We start from the raw sequence: 18,722 nt of genomic DNA, 5'->3' as shown, positions 1-18,722 counted from the left end.
GCTGCTGTACAGCCATTATGCCACCCTGCAGTCACAGTGGTCGGAGGGGCAGGTCATATTACCCCATCTTACCGATGAAGAATTTGAGGCTCAGGAAGGTTAAGCAACTTACCGGAGGTCACACAGGTCAGGAAACAGGGATTTGCTGCCATGTCTGATGGCAGAGCCCACATCATGACTGTGAGGCCACCTGCCTCCCTGTGTGGTCACGGCATGTCTGCCGCCTGTCTGGACGGCGGGGTCTTTGAAGACAGGAGCCCTGTCTAACCCATCCTTCCGCACTTACTTCATGGTGAACCCCCCATACGTGACGTCAAGGAGCCCAAGACAAGAGCCCCGCTACCCTGCCTCCTGGTCCAGCGCCCGTGTTCCATCAGGACTCCTCCAGTCCGATGATCTTGCTCCAGGTGCCCAGTGAGTGAGGAGCGGGCCACAGGGTGGGAAGTCTCCCAAGGTCACCTGTATCCACCCCACCTCCAACCACCCACTACCCTTCACTGCAGTAGCGTCCCTCACGTAGGAGAGAGCACCCAGACATTTCTTTCCGGCTCAGCAGGCTGCCAGGACATCGCAAAGGGCAAGGCCCATCAGGGAGCCCAGGGCTTCCCGACCGGGTCTCATACCCGCCACCACTTTGGGCGGGAAAGGCAGCGAGCACACGGCTCAGCCCTCTGTGCGAGGGCCAGGCCTGGCAGCCGTTCCTTCTCCTTTACTAGAACAGCAGACGCGATGCGTATCTACCCAGAAACCACTGCTCCATCTTTCTCCTTTACTAGAACTCCGTTCTGGCTGGCTGGTGTGCCCAGTGACCACAAGGCTCTGGACTACAGAGAGTGAAGACTTGCACTCATGGCAGGGACAGCCTGAAGCAAGTCTCCAGCCTCGTTAAATAGCTCAGGGTTCACCCAGCTCTGGGTTTTACGATCCCGCGTTCCCTTCCATGGAGTCCAGCCCTGTTCCGTTAGAGCAGGAATAAAGCAGACCTTCGAGTTCTCGGTGACACAGCCATGGTCACGGTGGTAAATTACAAAATGAAGGAAGAATGAATGGTCCTTGACCCTGAAATCTACTTCTTCCGATGGGCATCTTCCCTGGCTCACTTCAACGGTGCTGGCAACTCTACCTGAGCCCCGAGTAGACTCGTAGACACAGTAAGTCCTCACTCAACGTCATCAACAGGCTGTCGGTGAAACAGCATATAATGAAACCAGTTTTACCACAGGCTAATGGATACGACAAGAGCTAAGTGCCAAGGGCATCTCCCCAACATTATAAGGAAAGGATGCCATCCGAGCATCTGCGGTAGGTGTGTTAGAGGGAGCATCACCCACTATGCAATTACCCACTTACCCACTCGACCGGGAGCCCCTCAAGGGCAGGCACTGACTTAGCCACCACTGGACCCCCTATTCCTAGCCCAAGGCCCAGCATCAGCTAGGCCTGGAATCCATGTCTGCCGAATGATCACACCTGAGTTTGAGCCACAGATATTTGGAGGCATATATAGTAAACCTAAAAAAAAAAATTTAAAAATAAGATATTCCTGTGAGATTTCTTTCCAGCCAAATAAGGTGTTAAAATCATGGCACAGCCCAGCCAGCATAGCTCAGTGGTTGAATGTCGACCTATGAACCAGGAGATCACGGTTCGACTCCCGGTCAGGGCACATGCCCCGGTTGCGGACTCGATTCCCAGTGTGGGGCGTGAAGGAGGCAGCCAATCAATGATTCCCTCCCATCATTGATGTTTCTAGCTCTCTCTCCTCTCCCTTCTTCTCTGAAATCAATAAAAATATATTTTTAAAAATTTATGACACAACAGAGGAATTTGAGAAGAAATCTCAACATTCCCCTTTTATGTTCCAGAATCCTGAAGGTGAATGTGAATTACTTCTCCAGGAAACCGGAAGCCAGGCAAAGGGCGAAGGCAGGGCCCCACACCTCACAACCGAGATCCTGCCATCTTCTCAACCAAATCTGTGAGAGCAGCTGGGACGTCTATTGGAGTGTTGTCTTGAAAATGCTAATGTATCTCACGTTATAAATTAGTACGAAGCTTCATTCTTTGAAAAGCATCACAAAGCCAGTCCGGATGAGTGTCGGCAGAGCGGAAGTCCTCCATGCTCACTTCAAAGAACTCTCCTGTGCTATTTGGTGAGCATGACTAATACGTGAACACACCGCAACCTCCGTAAGAACACAGCGCCTCACCCCACAGGATAACGCAGGCAGTGGCCAAGTTTCAGGGTTGCTTTTAAGAACGCTCCAATCCTGGCACCCAGAAGAGCTCAAAAGGACGAGCTATCATAAGATGCCAGGCAGCAAACCGACCTATTTACAAAGACTTTTAATTTGGATTTTTTTTTCCTTAATGACAATCCTAAAGGAAAAAAATTAGTGAGGGGAGAAAATAGCACCGAATTACCATGAGCCTGGGGCCAGGAGACTCCCTTTACTTAAGAACCACAAGAAAGCACAGAAACACTGGTGAACCTCAAGTCACCACACCCCCTCGGGAGAACCTTCTAGAGCCCAACGTGGCCCAGGGAAATGACTCCATACACGTCAGTGACTATTGATAATGGAAATAAATCAGGTTTCCAGAAATGGAACCGATGGTGGTGCTGCCCCACAGGTGACATTATAAACAATCCAAATGGCTGCACACTCTTGTTATCACTATTGTGAAGGTTGTGAATGTCTCGACTCAGCGTTGAGCTCGACAGAGATCAGAGATTAGTTTACAGGACTCTTGGTGGAGGAGTGGATGTGGGTAGGGGATGGAGAAAAGGGGATCTGGCCCTAGCTGGTTTGGCTCAGTGGATAGAGCATCGGCCTGTGGACTGAAGGGTCCCGGGTTTGATTCTGGTCAAGGGCACAATTTCGGGTTGTGGGCTTGATTCCCAGTAGGGGGCGTGCAGGAGGCAGCCTATTCTCTCTCATCATTGATGTTTCTCTTTCTCTCTCCCTCTCCCTTCCTCTCTGAAATCAGTAAAAATATATTTTTCAAAAAGAGAGAGAGAGAATGGGATCTGGGCACTGGGAACTTCAGCAGGAGAAACCCTCCTTGGCAAGAGGCTGACTGGAGCTTGTGTACGGATGCCCGGTGAGCCCACACCTGGCTTCAGTCCTTTTTTTCTGGTCATTGGACCCAGATCCTAAGTGGGGCACCCCTGCGTTCACTTGCTGCAGGTGAGGGCGCCCCATGGGCACAGAGCCGCTGGAGGACCACAGGGGAGGCTGGCCTGGCCGAATGGACCAGCCTGGGATGAAGAGCAGGTGCATTTGCATCTTCCCTTTGACCCTACGGCCCTGGGCCTCGGTTTCCTCCCCTCCGGCGTTCTTTCCGGCTCCAATGGCCTCTGGGTTTTGTAATCCACCCAGTGACTCCCAGTGCTGGATCCATCCAAACCCCATCAAATGCCGTTAAGTAACTATCTGCTGATAAGTCTGATTCGACTTGCTGATTCCTGAGGCCTGAGCTTTCATTGTTGGACTGACATTGCTCGGTGTAGAAGCCGCTGTAACCAGTGTATGTGGGAGAGATAAAGCCACGCTGGGATTTTACGAGGGGCAGGGCGGGGAGATGAACTGAGCGATAGTGTGAGAGATTTTCCACAGGCACAGAGGCCGCGGCTGGATGAACACACTCCCCATTCCCCCGCTCTGTATTTTCAAGTCGTGGGGTATAATATGTCATCCTGTCCCCCTCAAAAGACGGCCACAAGGTAGAGCTGGACTTAAGCTGCTACAACAAGGTGACAGAGAATCGAGGGGTCAAGGCCAAAGGAGCTCCGTGCACAGCTGCCTGCCCGCAGATACAACACTCGGCTCAGGAGAGCCAGACTTGGTGTGATTTGTAAGAAGGCACCCGCTGTGACAGCCATTGTTGCTAATACATACAGAGCAGGCACCCTGGTGATGTTGCCCGAAGGGGGGATATAATAAACTATGAGACCATGTAAAAACCTTGGTTATTATTGTGACGTTGGTATTCTTTATATGCCCCAACTCCACTCTGACACTCTGACAGGGTCCAGAGGACCTTGTGTCTCCTGAAGGATGGAAAGGAGGGGAGGAAACAGATCTGAGCCCTGATGGCTGCAGCAAGGACAGCAGCCCAGGGGAGGGAGCCACGCAGAGCCTGCGATGTCACACTCCCTGGGCCAAGTGCCTGGGCCTTGACTCTCCTTCATTCGTAAACCACACGCCAAAGCCACCTTGGTCCTGAGTTCTAACCCCATTTGTTTTCTCGGGAACACATTCCAAGCAACCTCCTCTAGCTCCTCCGTGGCAACAGTGTAGATGGGATCTGATTCGCATCGTGACACCTGCGAACCCAGAGGTGGCCTGAACCTTGGTGCCGACATCGGTCTTGCCATCTCCAAATCCTTCTCCTGACGCGATGCAGGAGGCTTCCCAGTGCCCTCCCCTGTCTGCTCGCCTCAGCTCCTGGTCGCATTCTGTCTTGCATTTGCTGAACTATGTCAACTCCGTTGTTTCAAGTCTCTCTCCACAGGGGAAGCGTTGTGGCTCAGGGCCTGGCACAAGGCTTGCCCTTGACTCGGCATGTGTGGCCTTGAAATGAATGCACGTTCCTCCTGTGTGTTTGTCTTACCTGGACAAAGCCCACGGTACCTGAGACAGGGACTATATAGAATCCATGAATCTAAGCAAGTATGTTCATTGTGCATATATACCACATCTCCTGTACCCGATCGTTTATCGGGCAGCAAACAACACTGCAATGAACATAGAGGTGCGTATATCTTTTTGAATTAGTGCTTTGGATTTCTTCAGGTAACCACTCAGAAGTGAGTAGCTGGGTCATATGGTAGATCTCTTTTCATTTTTTTGAGGAACCTCCATACTGCTCTCCACAGGGCCGCACCAATTCACATTCCCATCAATAGCATATGGATCAACAGGTTCCCTTTTCTCCACACCCTCGCCAACACTTGTCATTTGTTGACTTACTGATGATAGCCCTTCTGACAGGGCAAGTTACATAAATGTCTAACCACTATGTTGCATACCTGAAACTAATACAATACGGTACGCCAGCGGTAATTTAAGAATTTTTTAAAGTATATAACAAGAGGAAGTGCGTTCAGCTCAACCAATCCTGCCTTCCATAGTGGCTGCACCGATTTACAACCGCACCACTGGGTTCCCTTCTCTCTCCATCTTTGCCAACACTTAACTTTTGTCTCTTCGACAGCCATTCTAACAGGTGTGAGGTGGGACCTCGCTGTGATTTTAACTTGCATTGCCCTGATGACTAGTGAGTGGGAGTACCTTTTCAGGTACCTGTTGACCATTTGTATATCTTCGTGGAAAAATGTCTATTTGGGTCCTTTGCCCTTTGGTTTCAACAGATTATTTGCTTTCTTGCTACTGAGCTGTCTGAATTCTCTATGTATTTTGGATGGTAACCCCTTGTCAAACCTATGGTTGTAGCAAAATGAAAAGGCAGCCAGTGGGTAGTCTTTGTGATTGCTTCCCCCTTGGTCTGTGGAGAGGTGAGTGACTGGACACACCCAGCAGGCCATGGAGAGGTGGGCAGGGCAGGGGTGCCTGTGCAATGCCAATCCAGCAGCAATTGACAGGGCAGGGGTGCCTGTGCAATGCCAATCCAACAGGCCAGGAAGGGGAGTCCCGAGGCAATGCCGGGCAGCACAGTGGCCAGTGCGCATGGCTAAGGAGACAGAGACCCCTATTGGAAATCAGCTAATGAACCCTGAGTGGCTGATGCCGGGCCAATTCCATTCATACACACCGTTGTCTTTAGGTCTAAAAACCACCCTGTGTTAGGGCAGCATTATCCTCCCCAACAACAGGTCATCCCCAACCTAGCTCCTGCAAAGCACAGACTGAAGGCCAAGGCCAGATGGGAACTCCAAGCCCAGCACCTGTCCACAGCACCAGAACCCCTTTCAGCCGTAAGACTAACAAAGCAGAGAAGAGACCAGCCTTACTGGGCTCGGGCATGGTCTCCCTCCTTTTTCCCTCCCCAGAGTCCATTGTAAGACCTCCGAGAACCATTCTTATCAGTAAAATCCTACATGCTGACCTTGGCTACCTAGTGTTGTTGTTGTTGTTGTTGTTGTTGTTGTTGTTATAATAGGAACGCTGTGCAGAATGGAGCCTTAGCAACCCTGAGAGGGGTCTTGCACTCATCCATCCAGGAAAGGCTTGCTGGGTAACCACCAGGGGCCCGCAGCCTGCTGGGACTCAGGATGCTAAGGAACCCACAGCCTCTGCTCCCAAGCAGCTCTCAGCTCAATGGGGAGACGAGCAGGCAGATGGATCCAATGCACCAAGCAAAATCCTAGGACTGGGGATGCTGCCGAAAGGGGGCCACTCCAGCTCAGTCTGGAGGGTGGGGAAAAGCTGCTCCCAGAGGAGGTGCCCCCAGAGCTGGGCCAAGTGAGCAGCCAGGAGCAAGGGGGGAGGGACATTTAAGGCAAAGGGGTGGGGTCTTGGGCGCCCACATTTGCTGTATTCTACCTTCAGAATAGAGGGGAGAAAAATCGCATCGCAGGGGTCTGGTTCATTTAAAAACAAACAAACCAAACAAACCATGCACTAGACTGTGAGCCCAGGATCAGCCCAATTTCCTGGCCCCCTCACACCATTAGCCACAGCTCAGAGCAGGATAATGGATGGTTCGAAGCATCCAGGGATGGTTTCAGTGTCTTGCAAAATCCTGAATCATCAAGGAAAGGTTCAATTTTGTTCAACTGACTGGACTTCCTCCTAAGCTGGAGGAGGATGTACAAGTCACCCACTCACTACTTAACCTGCAACATCCGCTCAGCCCAGCCCCACACGGCTTTCCTGCACCATCCGAACTAAGCTGAATCCACATTCCCACCCCCCAGCCCATCCCACATTCCCTAATTCTGAGCAGCCCGTGTTTTCATTTCAAAGTCCATGTCCAGCCATTTGCCGACTGGGAGCTGGGAAGGGGAGGCATAAGCATTACAGGGAGGTAGGAGCCCTGTGTTACCAATGGGGCACCCAGTGAAAATACTAAGCGTTCTGTCATTGTTGGCAGAGGGTCCGAACAGGGGTCCGGGCTCAGAAACAGACCTGACCCACTGCATTCAGACGTGAGCTCAGGAGCCATTAGCTGTGGGATCTTGGACACGTGGTTTTCTCCCTGGAAGGTTTCATCTTCTCATCTACAAAATGTAGGTAATTCCCACCTCACAGGTCCACGGTGATCGTTTAAAAGTACCTGGCCGCATCGCTAGGTATCCAACACCTCCCTCTCCCACAGTCTTATGTTTTCCTGGAACCTTCTGGGAAACTGAGGCTACAGGTGTTGGCATTCTCATACCTGCTTCTGGGTGATGGATAATTCTAGAGAAGGCTTATTGAGACTCTGGCAATCACAGGCCTCAGCTACCCCTTCCCCAGACTGGGCAAGGCAGGCCTGGGGTGTGGCTGGAAAAGGTGGAAGAAAAAAGACTAAGCCCACAAGCTCCAGGGGGACGACCCCTCCCCCCACCCCAACCCCCCACCCCGGTTTGTAAGTCATCCAATAAGTACTGAACCCCATTTATGTGCAAAAGAACATGTGAGTCTGTGTATGTTTGTGTGCACTCGAATAACTGTGCCTTTTTATTATCACATATTCCAGTATTAACTGCAGTTCAATTTCACTAAATCCAGTGTTAGAGACAGCAAGATGAATGCATTTTTAATCCCTTTGTACCACCTGAAGAAAGCAAATGGAAAAGCAATTAACTGCTAACCCTTCTCTCCACCACTTACACCTGCAAATATATGAGGACGCCAAAGGCTAGGCCACCCTAAACCCATGCCCCTGGCTGGATGCCCCCTCCCTCCTGCTGGTACCTCAGTTTCCAGGGAGGTCGCCTCTCTAAAGAAACCTGTTGCCAACTCAGAGGTTCTGTGCCAACAACCCCACCTGGTGGCCAAATCTGGGAAAGCATTCCAACCCAGGAAGATTGGCAGGTAGTGTAACTCCAAGGCTTTCTGAACTCCCTTGGGGCCCCATCAATCATGGAGGAGGGCAGAGAGGAATATCCAAAGCTAAACGCTTATAAGGGGTCAAGGTCATGGCCAGTTCTCCACCCAGTAAGGTACGGCCTTGTAAGAAGCAGCCATCAGGATGACTAAGCCAGACAGGAGGCAAGGGGAGGCAAGGGGTGATGTGCCCTGCCAGCCCGCAGGTGTGAGCCTACAGCCCTGATCTCCCCTCCTGGGGAGGAGCCACCTCTCCATCCCCCCTCCTCCCCAAACACAGGAAGATGTTCTATCCAGAGTGTGGGGTGCACACACATTTACCTCCTGACTGCAGGGAGACTTTTCCTGGGGGAAGGGCGCCCAGGGGCACACCTCCAGCCCAGGCCCCTCCACACCCACCTCCACCTTGTTCCTGCCCCGCCATAGCAGGAGAACGGGCAGCAGTGGAGGCAGAGGGGAGCTCAGGACCAAGTCACGGAGATGTTCCAGCCAAAATAAGCCTCAGGGCACTCCCCCTCTGGCACTGGTAAGCCCCAGCCTCTCAGTCTAGCCTGAGACACACACTCTCTCTCATTAACCTCCCTAAAAAGAACTCAAAGACATGCGCTTTGACCAGCCCAAGTCCCCAATTACAGCAACGCCAGGACCTGTTCTAGACCAGGATGCAGCCCTAAGAAAGGGAGCACAAGCAAGCAACCCACACACACACCACTGTGGGCAACTCCCATCCCAACTCCAGGATGCATCCTCCAAACTCAGTAGCGATCCCCAGAGAAGGGACCCGCCCCAAGCAACACAGCGGACAAGGGAGGAGCCGCTTTATCCTGCTCAACCTCCACATTCACTGGAAAAATCACATCCTTCTTTCCAGCTTGACTACCAGCCTCCGGAGAAGGTGTCCTCAATGCGCAAACACGCCGATCCAACCTCCAAATGGTCGGAGGGACCACGCTTGGACCTTTTTTAAGCCTTGGGGTCCGACACCCAGAGTGGCTAATGGACACAGACCAAACCGGCAGAGACGCTCGCACTGGGGACAGGCTGGTCTCCAATGCCAGGCAAAGCCCCGGAGTCCTCATCTCAGGCCTCCACCCCGAACCCCAACCTGCGCCGCCGCCCAGAGGCGCCCCGAACGCCAGGTACTCACACGAGCGCGTGGTAGAGCAGCGCCCAGCCCCGCGGTCTCTCCAGGGCGTCGTAGATCAAAGTTTGGATGCGCCGGTACTTGGCGTTGTTCCTCTTCACAGGGCGGCTCAGGGGGGTCTTGGCCAGGAGCCCGATGCCCTGCGGGGTCCTCCGAGGCCCCTCGTCACGGCCGCCGCCCTCCAGCAGCAGGGTCCCATCTTTGTCCGTTCCGGCCCCGAGCGCCAAGGTGACTTGCTCCACCTCGCTGGGCGCCACTTTCCGCTCCTCCTCGCCGGCTGCCGCTGCGTCCCCTCCCGCCGGGTTAGCGGCCCCGCCGCCTCCGCCGCCCCCGCCGCCGCCTCCGCCGGCCGCCCCAGCCGCCCTGCGCGCCTTGAGCCCCATCTGCCTCGCCCCCGCCGGCCGCTTCGCCTCCTCCGCTGCTGCTACGGGAAGAAGGGGCGCTCGGGGTGCGTGGACGAGGCGGCGGCGGCGGCTGCAAGCCCGGGAACTCCAATGCCATGATCCGCGCGCCCCTCCCCACCCACCGCCCCAAAAGCAGGCAAAGGCGGGCCCCCCGGAGGTCAGGGGAGGCCGGACAGGGTGAAAGGGGGTCACATCCCGCGCGGGTCAGCCGCGGGACCCCGGGGGGCGCAGGCGGGAGGGCTGCGGGGAGAGGGCGAGGGCGTGCGAGGCTGCCGCGGAGGCGCTAGGGCGCGCGGCGGCGGGAGCCTGGCACCCGCGCTCCCGGGCGGCGGCGGCGGCACCCAGGCCGGCGAGCCCGAGACAGCATCGCAGTTTATTTACAAGCCGGTGCCAACCGCCCTCCCGCCCGCCCGCCACACGCGCCGCCGCCTCCTCCCTCCTCCGCGCTCCCACCGCCCCCTTCCTGCTGCTCCAGCCTCAGCCCGCACCAGCTGCCGGAGAGCGAGGAGCGCCGCGGGCCGAGCGCAACCCGCCTCCAGCACGCCTCGCGGGGTGGGGCCGCATCGTCCCGCCCCGTCGGCGCCCCTCCCTCCCCGCAGCCCCCACCCCTGCGCGCCCCACGGCCCGGAGCGCCTGGGCAGCCGCTCAGGCCACCGCGCCGCGGGACTCTCCGCGCTCCCGTGGGCGCTGGGCTTTCCCCGGGCAGAGCGGAGGTGGGGGGCAAAGGGGAGGAAGCCGGGAGTGGGGTCTCCCTCTGCTTCTCCTGGCCACCGCAGCTTTACGTTTTCTGTCACCTCCCGACTCTGTGTCTGCGCTTCGTTAAGTAAAATACAAGTTGCTGTGTTGGACCAGGCCGAGAGCACCGCGAAGCCCCCCCCCCCCCCCCCCCCACGACTCCGTGGTAGTGATTTGCTCCCAGTTCCCTTGGGTTCGTGGTTCACGGTTCGGTGGACGGCGGGCGCTCGCTTCCCTAGGCCCTGGGCCAGCCCGGCCTCCGCCAGCCTGGGCGAACCAAGGGCTGGGGACTTGGGCAGAGCACGGAATCCGAATCCTGGCTTCTCGCTTAGCTCCTAACTCGTGCTCCTGGCCCTCCTTCCCTGTCTTGCCTGAGTTTCTGTTCTCATTCATAGAATCAATGACTAAACCCTCAGGAGCGAGCTTCTACCCAGCGGGCAATGTTCCCTGACCAGGTCCTGGGAGGTTCCTGCGCTCACACCGCGTGTATCCAGTGAAAGGTGGAAGCAGAATCAGAAAAACAAACAGAAGCCCTATGATTGCCACTGTGGGCAAATGCTGTGAGGGGACAAAATAGGGTGTCATGCTAGATTGTTGGAGCTTCTTTATATGGACCTGTCATCTTCAGAAGGCCTCATGCGGAGGTGACATTTTAAGGGACGGCCTAAATGACAAGCTGGATCAAGGGTGTGAATGTCCAGAAGAGCCCTCCTGGAGGCCAGAGGACAAGTGCACCGGTGAGCCAGGGGTCCCTTGAGCTTATGGAACAGCAAAGAGCAAAGGAAGGAGGGGCCACAGGGCATTGGGGCTGGATCTTGTAAACCACAAGCAGGGGACTTGAGGGCCCTGCAGTTGGGGCCTAATCCTCCCTCCCTCCCACCATGGCACTGCGGTGGTTAGAGAAACCCTCCCTTCCTGCGGCACAGGGATGCCTTTACTTCCCACCCTCTCCCCTCTGTCTGAAGCTTGGGCGGAGGAGAGGGCCGTGAGCAGGGCCAAGCCAAGAATCTGTCCTAGCACATAAGAAAGGAGTGGGCAGAGGGCCTGGATTTGCCTGGAGAAGTTAGCCAAGGAGGGTAAAAGAGAGAAGGGAACGAGGGGAGGGAGGAGGGAAGAGGGGATGGGGAGGGAAGGGGAAAGTGTAAGTTGGGGTGGGGAGAAGTGTCAGAAGGGAGAAACTCAGCAAGTTCAGAACCAAGCTAGCCCAGCTGGTGTGGCTCAGTGGTTGAGCATCAAACTATGAACCAGGAGGTCATGGTTGGATTCCTGGTCAGGGCACATGCCCGGGTTGCAGGCTCAATCCCCAGTGTGGGGCATGCAGGAGGCAGCCGATCAATGATTCTCTCTCATCACTGATATTTCCCTCTCTCTCTCTCTCTCTCTCCCTTCCTCCCTCTGAAGTCAATAAAAAATAAAATTTTAAAAAAGGAAGTTAAACTATACTACAAGACTAAAATAATTAAAACGGAATCATATTGGCCCCAAAATAAATTGCTTGATGCAACAGAAGAGCTTGCCCAGAAAGTGTCTGAGAACTTAATAAAATAAGGAGAATCAAAACAACCTGATGGAGAAAGGTTATCCATTGGTCAGCGAGCTGCTGCGTGGATTTTGTGAGGATTACAGGCAATAAACAGCACAATGCTCTACATGCAGTAGGACCCTGTAAATGTTTATGAATAGACTAGTGGCCTGGTGCACGAATTTGTGCACATTGAAAGGAAAATAATTAGAAGAAATATTTTAATATCACCATTCACCCTTTCTTTATAATAGAAGTGTCAACCAAATTCATGATCGACAATGACAGATTGAAACACACAGGTATGACTGGCGCCAGCAAGAGCTTTATATGCATCACGCATGCGTGAGTCAACTTAGCCTTTTATATATATAGAGAGAATAAACTTGCTTAATTAGACCTGCTTTCTGATTTAGCTAAACTTTTTCCAGCCCAGTGAAGTACCCCAACTTCTCTTTCAGGTAACTGTCAGCAACACAGCAGTAAATATCAACACGAAGCAGATTATTATTGTAGATCATGCAGGGAGAACAAAAGGTAAAATATTTAACTGCAGCAGTGTTTGACTATATTCTGCACAGTGAGAAAACCTGAAGTCATTTTCAAGGTCCACCATTTCTTACTTCTTTTCAGTCGAGTCAAGTTTCTAAACTTTCTAAATCTCCACTGTCTTGCTAATGAAAAGAAAATAGGATTCTACCGAGTCTCCTATCTACCTACTCCAGGACTTCTGTGAAGATCAAATGAGATGAGACACGGGAAAACGCTTCACAGACATTTGGTTAAAGTGTGAAATGTTTCCACCTGGCTATAAAGCAAGTCGTGTTCCTGGGCTGAAGAAACTGCAAGGAGGCTAGTTGTCGCTAGGGAGAGGAAGCCGGGCGTTGCTACGTAATGTCATTACCCAGCACTCACAGCCACCATTTTCAAGCTGGGCTGGGCTGGGCTGGGCTGGGCTGTGGGCCGCATTTTGCAGCATGGGGTCTCAGCAGCATTGGCTGCAATTTGGTGGGCTGCCACTCTGGGGTGGTGGCGGGGCCTGTGTCCCACTTGGGGGAAGCGAGTGTTGCTTTGTGGGTGCCAGGTCCACGGTGCCCTTTCTCAGTAAATGGCCAGTGTGCATCACGGAAGCTTCTGGTAGTCAGTGTGTGTCACAGCGACTGGTCAGAAGGTTGGACACTTAGCATATTAGCCTTTTATATATATATAAACTAGAGTGTAGTCACTCAGTGCAAACTCCAGAAGGGAGCAAAAGCCCAAATCACATGGGTTTGAAAAGCTCCCAATGGAAGCTGGGCACCCCAAAGCATGCCCCTGAACTTTAGTTAGCCCTCCACCCTCAACACACCAACACATACATGTGCTTCCTGTCCCAGCCCAATCCCATTTCCCTAGGAAGCAAGTCTGCCCTTCGTATGTGAGCTCCTTTTCCAAAGTCGCCCTTTCCCCTCCACCCACTCCTGGTTTACTTATTCGGTAGATTTATCACTCTGTTCACTTGTTCCTATTTCCACTAAACCAGAGCAGGGACTCGGCAGCCTCTCCCTGCAGCCTAGAAGGATGCCTGGTACATAGTAGGCTTTCCGGACCCATCACAGCATGAATAAAGAAGAAGAAATGAATGCAGGATGTAAAACCCCCAGAACATTGCCTGGTGCACAAGGAAACATTCACTTTGTGTATGAGATTTTTGTTGTGGTAAGTCTTTATTCTTAAGGAGTTTTAGTAATTCTTGCAACTTCAGGAACATGGTGACAAAAACATTCCAACAGAACTTAAAAAGCTTCACTAAGTAAGCATCAGAGACTGGTAGTCAAGGACCATGTAGAAAGAAGACGGGCGAATTCATTACTGTGCAATTAATCAAAAGTTCAGATTTCCAGAATGGCAGTGTGGCCTCTTGGGCACATGAAGAGGCTTCTATTTTGACAAGAGCCACCAACAGTCAAATATGAATGTTTTAAGATAAACTGCAGGGCTGTGATCATGCCTCCCATAAAGTGTGAGGAAAAGTCAATATCAAATTCATAGCCCTGACTCAGTAAAATCCAGTGATGGGGGAACTGCCAGGGTTGTTTGCAAGCTGATTTGCTTCAGTGGTTTTATAAACCAGTAGAGAGAGTTGTTCAGATGGGGGGTTGGAGATGTCATGAAAAGCCGGGTACACTCTGAGTGCCGTCTGGTGGACGCTGATATCACAGCACTCTAGAGTAAGATTCCAGCTAAAGGAAATCAAGGGCCCTGTGTCCCATGGGAAGGAGCCTTTCATGAGGTCTGAAGTCCCTGAGAGCCTCAGGTACCAGCTGGGCATGGTACCAAGACAGAGTTCAGTGACCGGGTATTTACAAAGGCCAGGCAGGGGGCATGGCACAGCTCCTGCAGCACACCTCACTGCAAATGGGGGAGACCAGAGGTGAGCCCCCAATGTCACACCTGCCCAGGGGGCCCAGCTAGTCACCTGGTGGCAGGTTGATTACATTGGACCTTCGATCCTGGTTGAGGGGCAGGGAGCTGTCCTCACAGGAATGGACACATCACCTAGATCCAAGACGCCTTCCCTGCCCATGGTGCTTCCGCCAACATCACTACCTGTGGACTTAAAATGCCTTCTTCACCATCACAGAATTCCAAAGAAATCCACTTCGGACCAAACAGGGGATGTGCCCCTGGTTAGACACCCACCTCTGGGAGGAGCCAGGGAGGCAGGTCTTGGCCGCTAAGGAGATGCCCTTGGTTCTTCGGGAGACGGGGCAGGCTCCCATTTGGGTCTTGCAGTAATCTAGGCCAAAAGGAAATATGTTTAGAAAGGACCCTTCCCCTATGTGTATTTTTTACTCTAAAAATCCTCAGGTTTGCTGCCCTCTTCTCTCTCTCTCCATGCCTCTGCTTTGTGGCCTTTTCCCAGACCTCATCTCATTCCACGTTAGGGCAGGTGAACTCTTGCTCCCCTGCAGGCGAGGCGGCTTCCTGGGAATGAGCCAGAAGAGGGAAGCCAAAGGAAGCCCTTGCCCATGTCACCCAGAGGATGAGGTCAGGAAGTTAGACCCCCACCCGAATTCTAGTCCTGGCTCTGTGACCTTGAGCAATTGGCTAGAGTTATATCTAGCCTCAGTTACCCGTCTATAAAATGGGTTCGTGTTTCCTACCCTCCCCGCCTCAGACTTGGTCTGAGCACCATTCGGAGACCCATGCTGAGGTAGAGCTTTGCAGCCTGGGTAAGTGACCACATTACTTGCAGGCGTCTAGACATGACTGTGGAAGGAGCTCAAGTCGAACATGATGGGGGTGAATGAGCTCCGAGCCCGTGGCGCTCACCTCCACTCCAGATGGCAAGAAATAAAGGACTTTGCTCAGACGGCTCTCAGTTGGAAAGAGTGTTTCCTCTTCCCTTCCCCGCATTTGTAAGTCTTACATTCACCTTTTCATTTATTTTGCTTGCTTCTTAATTCCATTTTCATCTTTTTCTTTTAAGTGATTATATTAGGTAAAATATTCAATTCATCCATTTAAAGAATTCATTCATTCAGCTTTTCAGGAGCAGTCCTGATAGCCTGGTTCATGCATTTGCGTTCTCTCTCTCTCTCTCTCTCTCTCTCTCTCTCTCTCTCTCTCTCTCTCTCTCTCTCTCTCTCGGAAATGGGAGGGGAAAAGGAAAGGAAAATTGAGTAATTGATTCCATGTTTACTTGAACAGATGAGATCAACAACGCAAACCGATTTGCTAGTCTCTATTGTCACCACATGCCAGTGATCCGGCTCATTCATCATAGATGCTCGCTCACCATCATCACTTAAATTGAGTGCTTACTATATGCCTGGCACTGGGCTAAATGCTTCATATTTATAGATTTAATCCTAGCAACAAAGCTCGGAGATAGGCATGATGGTTATTGCCCTCTGTGTCAACCATGATGAAACGGCCATTAGAGAGGTTAAGGACTCTGCTCAAGGTTACATGGCTAAGAAATGATGACCTCAGGAGTCCAACTCAGATGCTCTAACTGGGCAGTCTATGATTTTTTAATTGCTGCGCCATATTACTTTCTGAGAATGCTGTTCTGGGTGGAAGGTCCCACACATGCAAAGGCTCAGTCAGAGTCAGGGCAGAGCCTGGAGTTTCCAGGGCAAGAGGTTCAGAAGGTGGAGGCCAGCGTGAATGGAGCAGGGGTCACATGGGCAGGCCTGCCTGTGTACCAGGCTTACAAACGGACTGACCGTGGGGTGCTCCAAGCACAGACCGATGTGTCCCCGGGTGGTTTCGGAAAGGGCTTTCTGATGAGTGTGGAGGAGAGGCTGGGAGTGGGACTCATCAATGAGAGCAGTTACAAGACTGTTTCGGGAGCCCAGCTGAGAAATGTTGAGGTCCAGAGGAAAGTGGTGGCAGGTCCTGGAGAAGAAGGGGGTGCTGGCTACAAAAGGTATTCAGGAAGGCGAGTCCCCAAGAATTGGTATCTGGAAGGAGGCGGGCTGGGTCACCGGTCATGTGGCATGTGGCATTTTGGAGGCATAAACAGACCCACCCAATGTCCCAGCCCCCCTCCAGCCTGACTGTGGTCCCCTGCTAAGCTGAGCATTCCTCCTATGGCTGCAGTAATTGGCTCCCTGGGCAGTCTGTTCCTTTCTCTCCTTCAAATTAAGCTCCTTCTCTTTAGGGCTCTATTGTTAAAACACCCTGTTTGCCAGTGCCATTTACATATTCCAATTACCCACACCGTTTCCTGCTAATGAGCCCTTGTACCTTCAAGAGCGCCTGGCCAGGAGCCTTCTTGTGCTAGAGAGGGCTGAATGTGGAGTGCAGACATGATTCACCAGGTCTCCAGACATGGAGCGCGGGCCATTTCCTCACCTCCTCCTAGTCCTGATGGACCAGACCTTTGTTCCTCATTACCCGTCCCCACAGGCAGCCCGATGCTCTGATGCTCCCTTTACCCTGGAGAGGAGAAGAAAAGCTCCTTGGCCACTGGCAAAGCGCTCTTACTGAGATCATAAAGCACCCATTGTACCCATAGAGCCTATCAAGTCCAAGGTCTCCCTCATTTCCATCAATGATTCTTTGCAGAGGGGAAGCGGATGCCTGGGTGCTAAGTAACCGGACAGAGGATTATGGGTAGCTGCACAAGGATGCTGAGGAGGAAGTCAGGCTTCTGAGACAGTCTGCTCTGGGCAGGAATCCTGTCCCTGAAAAATGCTCCGTGTTTGACCCTGGACAGGTCACATAACCAGGCTCACCTCACCTGGAAGACAGGAATAACAATGACCTTGAGAGGCTGTTTCAGGAGGAAGAGAGTTAACATTTGTAAACCTTTGGCACTTAATATGTGCAACTGATAGGCCATGCCTACTAACATATTCATTATAATACATGTTATTAATATGATATCCAAATTAGAAGAGAGCTTTGGGGTGGCAAGTCCAGTGTTGGGCCACCTTTGGTGACAGTGACCCCCATTTTAAATCACAACCCAGTTCTCATAATACACACATCACTAACTGAAACAGGGCCATCCTGACTATGATGACAACTTCTGCTGTTTGCTGTTCCATCGTTTATAAAGTGCTGACTTCAGCCTGCTTGTTTGCTAGTGCTGCCAAAAGAAAAAAAAATCCACTACAGACTGGGTGGCTTGAAGCACAGAAATTGATTTTCTCACAGTCCCAGAAGCCAGCAGTTCAAGATCAAGTTGTCAGCCGGGCCGGTTTGTTCCGAAGCCCCTCTCCTTGGCTTGCAGGTGAGCTGCCTCCTTGTCGGGTCTCTTTGTGAGTCCAAATGTCCTCTTTTAAAAATATACATATATTTATTGATTTCAGAGAGGAAGGGAGAGGGAGAGAGAGAGAGAGACATCAATGATGAGAAAGAACCATTAATCGGCTGCCTCCTGCACACCCCACACTGAAGACCGAGCCCGCTACCCGGGCATGTGCCCTGCCCAGAATCGAACCATAGGTTCTAGGGTTCAAGGACCGAGGCTTCAATCCCAACCTTGACCAATGTTCTGGCCAGGTGGCCTTGGGAAACTCTGTCAGTTTTCTCACACTCAGCTTCCTCTTCAGGAAAACGGAGACGTTAATACATCTACCTCATATGGTTGTGGTGAAGTTCAAGCTAACTAGAAAGACCCAAAGGACTTACTGTTGCATTGTAGAATTTTTTTGGGAGTCTACATCCGGTTGCACATCCCTCTGTCACTAAGGACCCAGCAGGTGACATAAAGTCAAGGATCTTATGTAAAGTGTAGTTTACAGCACATAACACAAGAGGGAGCAATTTATAAATAGGTGGCAGGCATGATTGTGATGATGGTGATATAAAGAACCAAGAGGAAGAACAAAAAGAACTAAGGGAAGGAGGGGGAGACTCTTGGTCCCCAATTCTGGGGAATCAATGCTGTTCCATATCAGCTAGGCATAATAAAAGACCACACTGGGACTAAACCCTATTCTACATGGTTTCCCTGTTCCATGATGTACTTCCCTCTGGTCTCAGCTTTCTCCTTGGGCGATGCCCCGAGGGGTTGTCAAACTTGAAACCCTTCTTCTTCCTCTTTGGTTATTTACCATGAAGTGTTTTTCTATTTATTATTTGTGGCAAAAATAAGAATAAAACAACACATTAAAATAATCCATTAGCCGAAACCAGTTTGGCTCAGTGGATAGAGCGTCGGCCTGCGGACTCAAGGGTCCCAGGTTCGATTCTGGTCAAGGGCATGTACCTTGGTTGCGGGCACATCCCCAGCAGGGGGTGTGCAAGAGGCAGCTGATCGATGTTTCTAACTCTCTATCCCTCTCTCTTCCTCTCTGTAAAAAATCAATAAAAAATATTAAAAAAATAATCCATTAAATAGTATATACCATTTATCATTTGCATGTGCCATACTACAGCTATCGTCTTTTAACTTGAAATATTTCTCAAAAGTCCTCAAG

At 52.0% G+C, this 18,722-nt stretch overlaps 1 protein-coding gene and 1 long non-coding RNA gene across 2 annotated transcripts in view; one reads left to right on the top strand and one right to left on the bottom strand.

The window, feature by feature from the left end:
- Positions 1–9,539, bottom strand: part of KCNQ3 (potassium voltage-gated channel subfamily Q member 3) — a 160,340-nt gene extending 150,801 nt beyond the window's left edge. Inside the window, exon 1 of the mRNA XM_028136320.2 lies at positions 9,145–9,539. Within this exon, the coding sequence (XP_027992121.2) occupies positions 9,145–9,524 (380 nt within the window). The 5' untranslated portion in view covers positions 9,525–9,539. The remainder of the gene's footprint in view (positions 1–9,144) is intronic.
- A 1,075-nt stretch (positions 9,540–10,614) lies between these two features.
- On the top strand, positions 10,615–12,467 carry LOC129147257 (uncharacterized). The gene is made up of 3 exons (XR_008554632.1): positions 10,615–11,017; positions 12,264–12,339; positions 12,436–12,467. It is a non-coding gene; the product is annotated as an uncharacterized LOC129147257 (long non-coding RNA).
- The last annotated feature ends 6,255 nt before the right edge of the window (positions 12,468–18,722 follow it).

The sequence above is a fragment of the Eptesicus fuscus genome, chromosome 19 (assembly GCF_027574615.1).
Source record: "Eptesicus fuscus isolate TK198812 chromosome 19, DD_ASM_mEF_20220401, whole genome shotgun sequence".
Lineage (NCBI taxonomy): Eukaryota > Metazoa > Chordata > Mammalia > Chiroptera > Vespertilionidae > Eptesicus > Eptesicus fuscus.
Note: the sequence above shows the minus strand (reverse complement) of the source record. Positions and strands in the feature narration are given on the sequence as shown.